The sequence below is a fragment of the Stegodyphus dumicola genome, chromosome 7 (genome assembly GCF_044657685.1).
Source record: "Stegodyphus dumicola isolate Sdum_Otavi_A_Nest chromosome 7, ASM4465768v1".
Taxonomy (NCBI): Eukaryota; Metazoa; Arthropoda; class Arachnida; order Araneae; family Eresidae; genus Stegodyphus; species Stegodyphus dumicola.
In genome coordinates, this window is record NC_140774.1 from 60,875,010 (window position 1) to 60,892,679 (window position 17,670).

Sequence of the window (17,670 nt, forward strand, 5' to 3'; positions counted from 1 at the left end):
TCCCTCCCTTTTTTTTTCCAAACTATTTCTGGCCTTTTGCTGTTACTAAATTGGTAGGGATAAATTTTTTTTTTTTTAGGATTTTAGACATTGCAGCTTGGAAAGTTTAGAAGGATTTGAAGGCAAGATTTATAGAGCCATGATTCTAGAAAATTTGAGAAATATGTGACAAAGTGAAAAATGTCTCCATGGTATCAACACGTAATAGAAATTTTACAGAAAATTCGCAATGAATTTCTTACTTTTTGGAGAACGTCTGGAAGAACAATGAAAACATAATATTTGAATGTTTTACTTCTGATACTAGAATCTTAATATGTTTATCTTCCCTTTATTTCTCTACTTTTCACTAGAGACAAGCATGGAAAATATCAAAAATGCTTCTAATCTTATCACATGGGCAGGCATTATAGAAAGGAATTTTTTTTATTAATAAAGAAATTGAAAACTTACAATTTAAAAGATTAATTTAATATGTCTTAACGCACCATACTCATGGCTGGCACGAGGCATTTTCCCACTTGATGCAATCTCTGTGGATTCTAAATTCTGTTGCCTAGTGCCTTTCTGAATGCATCCAATGGCAGTTCTAAATTCTAAAAGTTTTGCCATTTATAGATTTTGTTGTTCGGTGTGTCATTCAATTCTAAAAATTCTGTAACTGGCGTTTATTATATATATTTCATATTTCTTCTGAATATTCATATTACTAAAGAAATAAAATTAGCCGCTTTTTCTGTACATTCTAAATGCATTTAGTGTTTTTTAGAATAACAGAAATCCTTAATTAAATCAAAAAATTCTAAAATGAAAAGGAAACATGTTGAAGAAAGAAACTAAATACAAGAAAATTATTCTGCAAAGATATGTGCAGTTATTATTATATAAATTATCCAATTATTTATGATTTACTATAATTTCCCATTTCTATTTCCTCATATGATAGAGTTACTGAGCCAACCCTCTGAGAGGCCAGTGTTTTCGCTCAGAAAGCACAAATTTTCCGAAACTACTATGAGAACAAATTATGTTTTTGATTATAATGTAAAAATTCTCTTGGTATTACATTCCTGGATTTGTGTACTTTTGATATATTACCTGAATTTCTTTGACATATCTTAATATTCACGTATATATACATTCTTGCAGATATCACAAAAAAAATTTCTAGTATATATACGGCCTTGCCGTTTAGAGGGTTAAATTAAAACTAAATTGTATAATCTTTGACCACTAGTCCACATTTTTAGTTTGAATTTGACTGTTCTTGTTTAATTACATCACCGTGAGCTGTAATCGGTTTTGTTAGCATCAGAACATGCCTTTATGTTTTAAGTTCTTTTTAAATAAGAGGCTTATTTAAACCTTTGTCTGATATTGCAGTTACTTTCAGACATATCAATAATATGCTTCATGTTTGTCGAGGGGTTTGAACTATTTAACTAATACCAGATCAAATAAACCCTCATAGGTACATTGTGGAGAGGTTGACAAGTTAGGAGATAAAGCACGCAGAAACTAGCAAGAGCATTGGTTTTTTCATATTGAGACAAATCTCTCATTGTTAGAAAAGATGCTTAAAGAGAAGGAAATCGATATAAAGTAGCCAAAATGTCTGGGAAGGCTTCATATTAAAATGATGGATAAATATTTTGTTGAGTGTTGTTGTTACAAAACATAAATGTTTTGTAGCTTTTAATGTATAGTTATCCTAATATCGTTTAAGAATCAATTCCATAAATTACATGTATTTTAAACTGTGAAATTTTATTAGATTTTGATCTTGATAGGGCTTTTTTTACAAATATTGTTAAAAAATAAAATTTAATAGTGGCCATGTAAATCCATAATGACTGAGGTTATTAACCTACCTAATTTAATTATTGATAACTAACTGCTTACGCTTAAAAATTTTCTCTTCATATTAAAGCAAGTTATTGCATTTCATTAATACTCACTGTGGTCAGGCCCACCAGTGGCCGAGCGGTAAAGACGCTGAACACTGGTAGTTCGGTCCGAAGTTCGAATCCCGCAAATGAGCTGGCTGCATGGGCATTTTCATGGCTTTCCCCATGTGTAACGTGCATACAAGCAAGTTTCCCTTAGAAAGTACTCCATGAAGGCATCCCTCTCTTTAGGCAGATAGCCCCCGTGTGCTTTGCCATAAATAATCCAATTCAATCCAATCCACTGTGGTGAGAAGATAAAGTACAAAAATGTAGAAATTCAAGTAAAATGTATTCTTTGCATCTAGTGAGATTTAAAATTATACAAAACAACTTATCACCTCTGGTGCTTTAATGGCTTATTGGAATCTTAAAGTATATTAACTGGGTTACAACCCCTGGAACTCAACACGAAGCTACAACACTAACTGCATCAAAAAGAGCCTGACTGACTTTCAACACTTGCCAACTATGCATACATCAGGCCTTTCAGGTTTGTTCGAATCAGCAGGTTTCTCTCTAGATTAGCAGCAGCAGTGACAACATTCAGTCTTTTGGGGTTATGAATCATGCTGATTATGATCTTACTTTTTATTTTAACTTATGCCGTTTGACAAAATTTACCTGCTATTTACGAAACCAAGTAGACTGACCAAGTATGTGACAAAATGAGGCATAAAAAAAATCCACATAAAGCTTTTAGTAAAACGTAAATGTCACTTATCTTCTTTCAAATATGCCCAACTATTATAAGTGTAAAATATTTAATGCTACTTGAGAAATTGCATAAAGTTTATTTTATTCTCAAACTTATTAATAATTATGTTAATTAATTCATGTTTAGTAATAATGCATACTACTTAGGGATCTATTTTATTTTTAGGATGGTATTACAAAAGTGAAATGCAGGCATAGATAATATTTTTAATTGAATTTATTCAGTTCTCATTAGCTCATAGGTCCTTAATTTTTTTCATTAATGGTCCTTAAAAGTACTTAATTTCCATGTGCAGAAATGTGTATGAACCCTGTAAATATAATAATAATATTTCTGAAATTATGGTTTTACTGTTACTATCACATTTCTAGTTTTCTTATTTTATACAAAACTCAAAAATAATACAGTTACAAATGTATCCATCTACAGGACATATCCACTTTAACTGACTGATATATTAATTAATCAGTGGTTAAGGGAGGATGCTCTGGCAGTTACTTTGTGAAGGCATTAGTTTTTTTTTTTTTTTTTTTTTTTCCCTATGCAGGAGATGTGAAAAATGTGCAGTGTACTTACTCTCCAGGACTTGAACCTGGACTTCTCGAATATGCATTAGTATGCTACTGTTACAGTATGAAGGCGTGCTGGAAAAAAAAAAAGAAAATAGCATATATACTCCCCCTTTTAAAGGGTGATTGGAAATTAGGGAACCCAATTGCCAAATCCCGATGGTGATGAATAATTGTCCGCCACCTTTAGTTCAAGCCCCACTTGTATATATTAAAAAAAAAATTAAAGCTAGATATATGAAAAATGTACAGTGCCCTCGCAGGGTGACAGGGATTTGAACCCTAGATCTCTCGAATTCACATCCAGTATGCTACTGTTGTACCCTCAAGATGTGTTGGAAGGAGGAAGAAAATACCTTATAACTTGAAGGTCTCTGTTCCTTACATAAGGTAACTGGCCTTTGTGAACTGCTCTAGAACCTTTCAGTATATACATAAAAAATAAATAAAAACATTCCTTTTTTTTTTTTTTTTTTTTTTTTTTTTTTTTTTTTTTTTCTCTGGTAAGGTAGGAGCTTTTCAAAGTTTATATTATAGGAGGAGAGTAAAAGGAACAGTTATACAGAGGTAAAAACAGACCTCTGAACCAGTGCTTCCTCAATACACTCCATCTTTTCATAAAATTATTTATCAATTCTACATTATGCAATTATTAATTAATTATAACATTCATTTACCATATAACTGGAAAGTAATTTTTTGTAGAAATTTTACTTTTCAATTACTTTAGTCATATAAACTGTCACAATCATTCAATTTCTTAAATTTTTCATATTCCTGTATTCATTATAACAATATATTTGTCAACTTATATTAATATTCAAGAACACATTTTTTGAATTATAATAATATTTACTGTAAAAATAAATTTAACATTTGCTATATTAACATTCACAAACACAATTTTTATTTCATTTTCTTTGCAAGTTTTCAAAATTTTCCCATTCATTTTTCACATTTAGCTCATTTTAAAAATAATTATAAGGTTTTCTAAATAATTAAAAATATTATTCTTAATGCAAGAATTTTATGTCACCTTTCCTAAATAAAATAATTACAAATCTTAAAATTCATTACTTAATTTTATTAAACATAATTATGACAAATTAAATCTTTTGATACCATAAAATTTTAATCATTTTCATAAATTAGCACTAAATTTTTAAATTCCGATATTTTATGAAAATAGCATTGCATATTCAAAATTTCAAAATGACATTAAATATTAGCAATTTTGTATATGGTAAGGATATAGTTTTAACTGCACTAATAAGAACCTTACTTTATTCATAAATCACTTGATGTAAATTTTAAAATCTATAACACGATTTAAGTTTTTTCCACTGAAATGACTATAAATTAATTCATTATGATTGGAAAAAAATAATTATAAAGTTCTGTTGTGAATAAATATCTAATTAACAGTAATCTATTATGAATAAGCATTTAATATTTATTGCACACAAACTTCTGAAATTATTTGGAACATTCAGCAATCAATCCTTGGAACATTCAGCAGTCAATCCTCGAAAACATTCATTACATCACTTTGAATATAAACACCATGCTGGATTAATTTTCTGAAAACAGCCAGACGATGAGATTTTTGTTGTTGTTGTTATTTATGCTCACTTGTCTGACAGGAACATCAACCCTAGACGACGAAAATCCTCATGGCAAGGAGTGCAAGATTACAACTGTCGTTGGCAACATCATTAAGCACTTTACAGGTGACAGTGTGATTTAGCTCAGTTCTGCCCCCATGTTTGATGAAGAGCGCCCTGGGGGCGGAGGGGTCCGAAAGTTTCTCACTCCTCTCTCCTTTCACCAAACCACATGAGAGGACTTTGGGCTTGCTGCATATTTAGAGTGCTGCCATGCTGCACTGACAACTACACATTTACAAACATCCATACCTTCTTTGGGATTCAAACCCGAGCCCTTCAGTATGGCAGTTGACGCTAACCACTATACTGGTTGCATGGCGAAATTTTTGTTAATTTCTGGATATTGAATAAATCAACAGCCATATTTCCTAGAGATGCAGAATAAAATAAAATTAATAGCAAATCTTCAATCTTTGCTGTTAACACTATTTAAATTCCATTGATGAATTTTCATTTGTATACCCTCAGTTTCTACAACATTGCATATATTTGTGTGTGAGTGTGTATGCGCAAACTGATATTTGGGCAATCAAAGTAAAATTCTAGTTCTAATGCAGCTAAGCTTAAAATAATTTACTTTATAAAATTGTAGGTTTTTAATCCCAGATTATTTGGGAAAATGAAGATCTGTGAAAGAGTTATTGCAAATTTAAGTAAGGCAAAATATTTTTTACTGAAAATTCACTGAAAATTTAGTAAAATAAAAATGAATAAAGAAAAAACTGGTGAGTCAATCAAACAAGGCTGACTTCCATACGCACACACACATATATATATGTATGTATATTATAAGGGTTGCTGAAATAAAAAGTGGACACGTGCAATAATGTCAGAATGATTGTATCAATAGCAGAGCCACTACACAAGTATATAAAGGGCGGTATGATGTATGCATCTAAGACGGCATTTAACCATGAAACCTGTTTGTAGGAGATTAAATTGTGTGAAAGGAAAGTCATGCTATCCATGTATGCGTCCAGATCAGAACAACGCGCAGTAGTACGGTTTCTGGTTGCGAAAGGGGAGCGTAATGCGGGCATCTATTGAGGAATGGTGACAGTGTATGGCGAGCACTGTTTAGGTTGTACGGCTGTAAACAAATGGTGTGAAAGTTTCCGTGAAGGGCGGCAAACGACATTGCATCTGCCGAGACCGGGCCAAGCAAACAAAGTGATCACCAATGATTCCATTGCCTCTGCTAATGAAATGGTCCAAGCTAGTCGAAGGATTATGACTCTTGAAATCAGTCATGAACTCAACCTGAGTAAAGGAACAGTTAACACCATTATCCACAAACATCTGGGGTACAGCAAAGTGTGTGTGGCATGGGTACGAAAACACCTGACCCTTGATCATCAGAAACGATGAATGGGCTTCTGTCTCCAGCACTTGATCCGTTATGAGGAGAATCTCGCATTTCTGGATCGTATCGTTGTGGGCGACAAGACCTGGTACCACCACTACACACCTGAATCCAAGAAAACGAGTATGCAATGGAAACACAGCTCATCTCCTCCATCACGGAAATCGAAAGCAATGATAACTGCACGGAAAGTGATGCTTTCATTTTTCTTCGATTATTGGATACCGCTTTTAATCGAGTTCCTGCCCCAAGGGAGCACTGTCAATTCGGCACAATATTGCAGTGCTCTGACGAAACTGTGACAAGCAATAAAAAGAAAACGTCCAGGCCTTCTCACACAAGGAGTGATCCTTCTGCATAACAAAGCTGCCCACACATCTCCCAGGAAACCCGGAGGACCTTAAACACATTCCGTTGGGAGGTTTCGGAGCACCCCCCGTACAGTCCGGACTGTGACTTTTCACATCTTTGGGCCACTTAAGAGAGCCTTACAGGGGAAACGTTTCCATTTAGACGATGGAATGAAGGAAGCTGTGGAGGACTTCCTCAGGTATCAGCCCCAATCTTTCTACAGCAAAGGCATCAAGCTGCTGCCGCAACACTGGGACATGTGTTTCAACTCCCATTGTGATTTCTTTTGATTTACAATACAGGTATTATTTTTCTTCAACTTGTCCACTTTTCATTTGGGCAACCCTTATATATATACATACACAGGTGCTTTAGATTCACTTTGTAATACATTATTCCATTTAATTTAACACCCAGATACATATATGTAAGATATAAGAAAATACGATAGCTGCTTTAAAAATAATTGGTGACCTAAAATTAACTATTCTAGATTTGGCGCTGTCCCTGTAAATCCATCTGTTCTCCCAAATTCAAGCTCTTTCTATGTTATGTAACAACCTCAAATTAACCAGTCATAACTTCTCTCTACTATTGCATCTACCACTAAATACCACTCGTAAGCTAATTGCATCATCTTCTTCTCTTAGCTTCTGCCATACCAACATCCACGCTGCTTTGCTTGTCTTTCTAAAATGATACTGTCCTGTTAATCTGTGTATATATAAGAAATTATTGTAATTGTTTATGATAAAACATATATTGGCTACGAAGAATTATTTTAATATGCCTGGAAATAAAGATGGTAATTAGCTGAACTTGGTTTGGTATCAACATCCTTGTCCTGTCTTACTGCTCTGCTATCACGACTGTGCATAAAAAATATTACACACATATATATATAAACCTCTTTTAAGCTCACATTTTTTAACTATGATTTGTAAGATTTCTGTAAACAAATTAACAGCAGGTATCTGTTATTGAATGTGTGCTTTTCATCTGTATTTTTTATTTTTGTCTCATGCGCACATTTTTTTTTTTTTTTTTTTTAAATTTATTCCACTTAAAAATAAATAATAAGCAAAATGTGTAGGTAGGTGTGATATTTTGTTTCTTTTCATGTTCCATTAATACTTTTTAAATAATTATTTTTAGAAAATGAAAAAGTTTTGCTATTTTCAAGACAAAGTGAAATTAGAGGTGTGGAGTTAACCATGCCATATTACAATATGATTCCTCCAGTCAGTGTGCCCAAGGTTTGTAATCAAAATTTTGCCTTATTAACTCTTTTAATTTCTAATGTGTACTTGTTTTAAAATGGTTATAAATAATGTATTTCAGTATATTCAGTATATAAAGTTGTATCTTTTCTGCATGCTGTAACTAGAAAAATATTTTTAATGTATTTTAGAATAATTCTGTTATTTTCTTTAAATTTACCTTTTTTTTTTTTTTTTTTTCTTTCTGGGTTTGTTTTAAAATTTATTTCCTGCTATTAAGATTGGATAGATTTCATTTTGTCATTCAATTAGCTTTATTATTTTACAGGTACTGAAAGTCAATCAGATTGATTTTGTTGCATCACGTCATCAGATTTATTGGTCAGATACTGACTTAAGTGAAGTGAAAAGAGCAAATTTATCTGGGTCTTCAGTTGAAACTTTAATTGATATTGGTAAACTATTTTCATATAGTACTGCATTTTTATCTTTAATTGCTTATTTACTGTGAATTTTATAGTGCTGTTTAACCCTATTTTACGATATGAATGCAAGTAAATTTATTCAACAAAAATTTCAGCAATAAATTTATTATTCATCAATGACAATTAATGAGTATATAGTTTATAGAATTAAATATATTATGTAACTCTATTTGAGCTTCTTTATTCCTAATGTCTTTTTATTTTCCATTTGGAATACAAAGACTGAGATATGGACTCCTCAGAACTTTGGCGATACCAGATTTCAGAATTTTCTGGTTTTTAGATGTTCAGTTGTTTATAGAATAAGTAAAACATTTATGATTTTAAGCAAGTCAAAATTTAACTTCCCTCCTCCCCAAAATCAATATTTACTTAGTTCTCCAATTAAACATTTTTTTAATGTTACTGTTTAAGCTGCTTCATTTTTTAGGCTAATACTTTCTCCTCAATTTTTAAGATAAGCATGATTTCTTCTTCAATTACAAAGTTCAGGTATTCAAGCCCTGAAATTGGCAGGTCAAGAATACGCACTAAGCTGTCAATCAAAACCATTTCATTCTCAAAAACCTCTTTGTCCATTTTCTTCATTATTGATAGTGATATTTTCTGGATTTAAAACCGTATGATAGATTTCACCATCCATTAACTGTTGCTGATTTGGGCATTGTCACCACAGTGTAAAACTTTTATTATATCATCCTCATTTATTCCACATGTATATAAGGTCTATTGGAAAGTTTTGTCCGATAATGCTATTTCAAGTTTTAACACACATGCAGGTGTTCGTTTGAGACATATATGGCTCTCTCTTTTTATGATTGCATTTATAAGCATCTGTTGTTCTAAATTAACTGAAATAAAAGTGCTTCATATCATTATTAGGTTATTTCAAGTTTCAACATGAATGCAGGTGTTCATTTGAGACATATATGGCTATTTCTCTTTATTACTGCATTTATAAACATCTTCTGTTCTAAATTAACTGAAACAAAAGTGTCTCATGTCATTAAGTAAAATGCGATGATATAAACATTGTTATTGATAAAGTGTACTCACAACATCGTATTTTGTATGAATTTCAACAAGGAAGAATGCTACACAGAGCCATTTTGAAATTTAATGAAAGTTTTTGGTGAAGATCCTGTTTTGGATAGAGTTTGCAGGAGATGGTTCGAAAAATTTCAAGCAGATGATGTTGACCTTAATGATAAGTCATGCTGTGGGAGGCCGTCTTTCATCCATGGTGTTGTTGTCAAGACCATGATAGAGAAAAATTCTTTTTTGACAATGTCAGAGGTTACAGAAAACCTTAATTTAGCTGAATAAACCATTTTGGACAGTATTCAGAAACTAGGATTGGTCTATAAATATTCCAGATGGGTACTTCATGAGTTAAGTGAAAAAAGTTTGTATGATTGCATTGTCATATGCACATTTCTATTTGTTTGGAACAAAAACAAAAAATTTTTTTTGGACTGGATGATAACTGGGGATGAAAGGTAGGTTATCTACAAAACCATCATTAGTAAAAGAGCATACTGTGAGTGGGACAACCTGCTCTTTCCACTTCTAAACCAAGTTTGAGCCTGAATGAGAAAATGCTATGTGGGAGATGTCCAGGGACCAGTTCATTATGAGCTTTTGAAACCTTTAAAAAAATTTGTTCAATTCAAAGATATATTGACAGCAAGTTGACCATTGAAACATAGCAGTCAAAAAAAAAAAAAAAAAAAAAAAAAAAAAAAAAAAAAAAAAAAAGAGGCTGGCTGTGTTCAGTAGGAAGCACTTCATACTGCACCATGATATTGCCTAACTTCATGCTGTGCTTTGGTAACTTCTTCAGAAGATCGCATAGCTATACTGAGAAGTTCTGCAACATCCAGTATAATGCCCCGACCTATCACCCTCCCATTATCCCTTGTTTCTTTCCTTATAAAACTTATTGAAGAGAAAAAAATTCAAAGCTGAAGCAGATATCAGCCAAGCATTGAGTTCTTTGTGTCTAAGGACAACACATTTTTCAAAATCTACAAACTGCCATCTTGCTGGCAAGAGTTTTTAAGTAATGATGGAAATTGTATTGTACAGTAAATATTATTAAAGGTATAAAAAATGATTTATTTTCTTTCATGTGGAATTTTCTGGTAGACTTAATTTATATGTACACACACACACACACACACACACACATGGTTTCTAAAAATTAAGGAAAAATAGCAATAATTTGTTTAAAAATAAGCCAAATCCTTATAAAATTTGAATGTGTTGCCAAATAAGAATGGCTAAGCAAAACTGTAGTCTGCAAATTAGTCAAAACACTGCAGTCGAAATACGTCGTCTGCGAGGAGCATAAAATTGCATGTTTCAGAGCAAGCCTGCAAATTTCTCTGTGATAATATGGGATACCCAATTTGTAACAATGTCCTCCAAGCATTATTTGCTGGAAGTAGTGTGATGGAGAGCTATTGGGAGACTAGAGGCAGACAGAAGTGGCCAGATGGCTAAATGCGAGTCCTTCTGTGGTTTATAGGCAACAATTTCTAACCGCAGATTCAGCATCCAGGAGGTTCAACCAAGAACGACCAACCACTACAGCGTGTACTGATAACAAACGTTTGTTATTATGAGCACGAAAGAATAGAATCTCTACCATGACTCAACAGAGATCCTTCCTTCCTGCAGCTACTGGAAGGTTGGTGTCAATGGCAACTGTGCATGGAAGGCTTCACGAAAGAGATCTGTAGGCAAGGTGACCAACCATTTGCATATAGTTCATATCACATCTCAGAAGGGAATGTTTGAGGTGGGAATATCAACATGTCCACTGGACAGCTCTTTAATGGAGGGCTGTTTTCTTAATGAATGAGTCCATTTTTATCTCCAAAGTGATAGTAGGCATTATTTGATTTGGAGAGGCCCTGGAAATCATTATAATACATCAAACATCTGTGAAAAGAGATGCATATGGAGGAGGCAGTGTCTGTGTTTGGGGTGGTATCTCTTTGCATAGACGCACAGACCTCCATGTCTTTCTACATGGAACCATGAATGTTCAGGCCTATAGAGATGACATCCTTTATGTTTATGTCTGCCTTTATGCCTAGGAAATAGCTGATAATTTCCTGCTACAGGACAACAACACTAGATTTCACAGGGGCTCAAATCATGGATGATTATCTTCAGCAACAAACAATTTAATATTCAGAGTGGCCATCTGAATCCTATAGAACATGTTTGGGGTGCTTTAGGAGGATGTATATCTGCTCTCAATCCTCCTTTTCAGACTCTTGCTACACATGCAACTGCTTTGCAAGAGAAGTGTCTCTCACTTCCTGTGGAACTGATAGACTGCATAATTAACAGCATCACACATAATTGTATGTGTTGTATTGCTTGTAGGGGAGGTCATACTCCATATTGAAGGTAATTTTCCTCTGCCAAACTGATACATCCGATTTGTTCGTTTTATAAATATGCTTATTTCTAAAACACCATAATTGTCTGGTAATTTCTTTTCATATTATTTTATACCTTACTATGAGTTGTATACTATGGGTGAGTTTCATTAAATTCTACATGCAAATTTTTAACTAATCATTATTTTTGTTATTTTCCTCAATTAATGGTAACCAGTGTACATATCTATATGTTTATTCACCACATTTTCTCACAAATTTCATTTAATGAAAAATTTTGTCTTTCTCTTGTTTTAAAAGCTGTGTCAAAATGAGATTATTGCTTTGCTTAATTTTCAAATTGCACTTTCTTAAACTTGAATTGCATTGAGGCTGCTATAGAAAACAAGTACCAAATATGCTTTCGCTATAGGCTCTGCTAGAGCTCCCTAGAGCTCCAGAGTTAGAAACACTTTAAGTGGAAATTCAAACTCTAATTTTAATAATATAGTTCAAATAATTATAACCTGCAAAAAAATTATAAGCAGTGTTTCCCGTATTCTTTAGGAAGTGAAAGCAAAATGCAATGCTGCTAAATAAGTGGCAATACCTTCAATGTGTTAAAAATAAACAAGTAACTATATAAATACTGGATTTCAAAGTTGGACTCACAACCTTATTGCCTTATATATTTTTCTTAATTTAAAGCAAAGGAATTGTACTTCCTTGGGTTCACATAAAAATTATTCAGATAGCAGAAGATTTTAAAATTTGAATTTTGATGAATAGTTTTTACAATTTTAATTCACTACACATTTAAGAATTTCATGTAATTTTCATCTGCTTTAGAATGTCTCAAGATTATTTACTATTGTATTTAATTTAGTTTTAGTTTTCTGTACTTTCAAAAACATTATTTTGATTTATCACCATTATCGGAATTTCCATTGTAAAAGTTACAGTTTTTAAGGGGATGTTTCACTTTCTGAATGGTTATGGTTATGATACTTTGAGCTCATATTTGAGCTCGTTTGAGCATACATACTTTAAAAAAAAATCCTTTGGTTTTCAATAAACATAATAAATGTTTTGCAGTTTACAGAAATTACCAAATTATTTTGAATGTATGTTTCAGAACACTCAAAGGAGAAATATAGTACCTATAAAGACCTATTGATCAAATATAAAAACATTAACCCCTTGAGGTCCAGCATGTGGAGAACAAAGCACAGCCACAGGGACGAACCCCCCAAAATGGAATATTACCACTGGCCCACCCATTTTCAGCAGTTAAGCCTACTTTTACAAAAATATTCACATAAAATTATCTTTTTAATATAATGACCTCCATTTTTGAAGTTACGTACTTAGTATGCTAATTTTTAATATTTATTAATATGAGGAGTATCACATTAATAGAAATAATTGAAACGTGCGAAACACTAAAATTATAACTATACGCATGAAAACAAATACTATCCATATGAAAACAAAATTATAAATACAAAATGTAAAAGAAAATTAAGCAATAACTATCTGTAGGTAATTAAATTCCATTTCAATAATTCTGCTGTGTTGAATAACTCAACACGAAGATCGACACATAGGACAATTATGGCTTTTTCCGCCGAGCAATTAAGATGCATTACACATTGCGAAAGCTGATGCCTTTCCCTTTCTGTAATAAGTTACTTTTTAATTTATCAAGAAAGTCTATGTTAAGTTTTAAAATAAATATAAAAAAGAAAACCTGGTCTGAGTTTTTGCATCACAGAAGTTCGAAGACGTTAAACCTACTATAGTCAGCTAGATGCGTTTTCTCACATTCTCCTTAAAATAAATAAAGAAAGAAAGAAAAAAAAGAAAACAATATAAATGAAAACTTTGAGCTGGAACCACATTCTAATAATGAAAATGCAAAGAAATGAAGACAACATCAGCAACAACAACAACAACAACAACAAAAAAAAAAAAAAAAAAAAACACACACAAAATTACTAACGAACTAAATAAATACACCGGTGTCTTTTTAACTTTCAGAGCTATGATTCCCAGTTTGTTTATACCAATAAATCTATCAAAACCAGAAGCACAGAACAGAAACTGATGCTCATACATGAAGGACAAAAGCCACATGATTTAACCAATACCATTTAGTACCATCCACTGGCATTTAAAAATTTTTAAAAATTGTTCTGTTTTCAAGTTACACATGCACAATGCTGTGCTGAAGAGATGGATCGGAGCTCTTCGCATATAAATGACCCTGGGCTAAGAGTGGAATCGTTGTGTTGCTCCTACACGGCAATGATCCTGAACAGCCTAATTGTATATTATAATTCAGTTATTTCACAAAATACCTTCTAAAGAATTGAAGATAAACTAGACATACTGATACACAGGTAGCGAAAAAAACATGCATATAAAAATACTACATATTGTAAAAATTTAATTTTTTAGTAAAAGACATTGTGTAATCAATGAATAAATTATATTCTTAAAAATTTACTATTTACAGTGAACTTTGTACACAAAGATGAAAGCATAATGCTATTACAAAACTCTGTAAATAGCTAAAATACTGACTTGTGTGTTTTTGATTCGAGTTTGGTTCTGTTGTATAAAACTGCATTCCCTGTAGTAGCACTGGAGTTACAACCTGGCAGCTGTATAATTTGGTAATTTCTTATGAATCCAAAAAGCCCTGGCTTATGCAAGAAAGTGAAAAGAATATATCAGGGATGTCAATTTATTTAATTAATGGGCTTTTAGAGACACCTGATTGGTATCTTTAAGAGAGACTAAAACTACATGTTGTTGAGTATGTCATAGTACTCATCGAAAGGATTGTTCTGATAATACCACCTGATAGTATTAAGATCAGTGGCCATGTAATGACACTCATATATAGTTGATTTCTCTGAATAGATAATAAGATCATTTGTAGAGAGGGTAGAAAAATTATGTGCCAGACACATATGAATTCTACAGCTCTTTGTCGAATTGTTCGGGCACAAGAACTGTTTTCTATGTGTCCATGTGCTGTTTCCATATGCCTCACCGAAGTAAATTTATGATCTCTGTAAGTTATTTCTCTCGCCTTCTTAGCATGCCTTTGTGGTGTAATAGTCAGCAGGTCCATGTTTTGACTCCCTGAGAGAGCATTCTTCAAATTCCTACTTTAAAAAAAAATACCTTATGTCTCTACAGTGGCACCAGAACTTTAAAAAAAAGGGGTGGTGGATGATGATGATTGTCCACCACCAGTATTTGGCGATTGGGTCTCCTAATCCCCGGTCACCCATTAAAAGGAGGAATATATAAGGTATTTCTTCTGCCTTGCTGGTGTAGTAATCAGCACACTTAGCGCGTATTCGAGACGTCCGTGGTTCGACCTTCAGGCTTCCATGAGTGTTACACATGAACATATGTGTTTATTATAACTGCTGAATGTTTATTTTGTTTGTATTATATCAACGTATGTTCTCACCAAATTTTATTAAAATCTGTCCAGTAGCTCTGGAGATCGTAGATCAAATATGCAAATGACTCCCTTGTCTCTTCTGATACATGTGTGGGACCATTTAAAATCCCAGTTGCTGCTATGCCTTAGTATTTATGTAATGTGGAGTACAACGTACAGCAAGTCTGGACTCTTCTGCTGCTAGGTAACATAGGAATTTTATAGACTCTGTTCCAAACTGAATTGCAGCATGTGCCATAACACAAAATAGTGTGACATACTAGTAAAGATGATTGGACCATTTTCATATATGTATTTGTGAGAGAGGGAGAGATCACGAATATTCTTTCATCGATATAATTATTTCAATATAATTTCAGCATATTCTGATGCTTTCTGTTTTGTCTACTTATTTCATTGTCCATGAGTAATCAAATATCTATGAGTAGTGGTGAAATGTTTTGTAAATGAATATAAAATGTATTCACTTAATCAACTCTAATGCATTTAGTGAGTCATATTGAAGTAATTTAATTTATACTCTATTAGCTTTTTTTTTTTTTTTTTTTTAAATTTTTATATAGTATATAAACAGATAATGAGTATATGACATGTATTTTATTCATAGTTTTAGAAAGTCCAACTGGCTTTGCTGTTGATTGGGCATCCCAGAATTTATTTGTTACATCACTTGGAGCTTCAAAACAAATTATTGCTAGCAACCTGGATGGTGAATATATTGTTGATATTATAACTACTGATTTGCAGAATCCCTGGTCTCTTGCTGTTCACCCATTTGAAGGGTAATTCCTTATTAATTTCAATTTCATCCTGGATTCTTTAATTTACATGCATACCTCCTACATTTTATATCTTACCTTTTTAATTTTTTTATGTGCAACTGCCACTGTAGTCAAAAGCAGTTTTAAATTTAGTATTTATTATATAAACCACTCAAGCATATAAAATCGAGATTGGCAGGCTTCTTTTGCAGCTGGAAAAACTGGTCTGAAGAAAAAGGCTTCTTCCAGTGGAAGAAACTAATTTTTGGACTTACTTCATATGTATATAATATTATATTTCTATTTTATTGATATGTAGTATTATGATATTACTAATTTAAATGTTTTTATTTTCCATATAATTTAAATAACTTCATTTGTGTTCTTCCAATAATCATGTGTGTGTGTTTGTGTATATATGGTTTGTATGTGTATGTATGTATGTATTTTTGTGTATACTCTAGGAGTTTATATTCATATCTGTGAATTTATATAGATTCCAAAACTAAATTTCAATGCATATCAATAATAAATGTAAAAAAAATTACTTCATAAGAAAAGAAAATTTAATTATAAAACTGACTCTACATTATTGCAAAAAGAAACTGAACATAGAGTAACAAATGACACATTTTTTATACCATACAAAATTTAATGTTTTGTGATTGGCATTATGGGAAAACAGGATATTGCAGATTGAACATTCTCTGTACAACTGGCTAGTATTTTCTGTAGTGAAGAAAATTGGATGAAAGAAATGATTTGTTTATTTACTTCACATTAATATTATTCTATTTATATTTTATTTACATGTAACACTAATGTATTACTGAATATTTGCATTACATGTATATTTAGTCTCATTTCTAAATCTACAATAACTTTTATTAATAAGTATGTGCATATGTATGCACTTTAGTTTGTACTTGCTATGACGTCTGCTTTTTGAAAACTAAAACCAACCATAAATTTCTTGTCAGTCTTTCTATCAAAATTCTAAATTAAGTAAAAGTGTTTCACTAACTCTTTTTTCTTCTAAAGGTTCTAATCCGGGTCAAGCTTGCCTAGACAAAATATCAAAAAACTTACTTGAAATTTATACCCTAAGAAAGCACTTTTATTTCAAATAAATCTTACATGTTGAATATGAAAAACTCAGTTACAAAACATTATATATCTACACAAAAAACAACGATCAGAGTAGGTTACAGCTGACATCTTACATTTTTTATTTTAAACTGAACTCTTGCTGCTAATTTTAAATTATGTATTATTTAAATATAACATAAAAAAATAACATTTTATGCTATGTTCCATCTGTTTAAAACAGAATTGTCTATTTCTTTAAATTTTTCATTGGATGACATTTTTAACACTCCCCACTTTAAGTTTTAAACAACTTCCCAGTAAAACTCAAACAACAGTTAAATAATCACTTTCATTGGTTTTAAAAATCTTCCATCCTGCCCAGGATAGAGTTTCTCTGTTTACCCTAAATTCCAACTCAGTATTTTTGGGCAGTTTATCCGCTCCTGCCGCACAAAGTCCCCCCCTTTTTTTTACAAGCGTAAAGCAAAGAAAAAAAAATGTTCACAAAACTGACCGAAAGGTTCAATTTGCTAACATCGTGCTTATTTATGGCAAAAATATCCCAGGCCTTCTCGTAACCTTCCCCTCTGATGAGTAAGTGATTTCTTACTCACCCTTGCAG

General features: G+C 32.2%; 1 protein-coding gene across 7 annotated transcripts in view; it reads left to right on the forward strand.

The window, feature by feature from the left end:
* The window catches only part of LRP1 (LDL receptor protein 1), a 627,804-nt gene that overhangs the window by 251,613 nt on the left and 358,521 nt on the right, over positions 1–17,670 (forward strand). For all 7 annotated transcript variants that reach the window (XM_085820318.1, XM_085820321.1, XM_085820322.1 and 4 more), the window contains exons 32-34: positions 7,770–7,870; positions 8,163–8,289; positions 15,806–15,980. In XM_085820318.1, the coding sequence (XP_085676444.1) occupies positions 7,770–7,870; positions 8,163–8,289; positions 15,806–15,980 (403 nt within the window). The remainder of the gene's footprint in view (positions 1–7,769; positions 7,871–8,162; positions 8,290–15,805; positions 15,981–17,670) is intronic.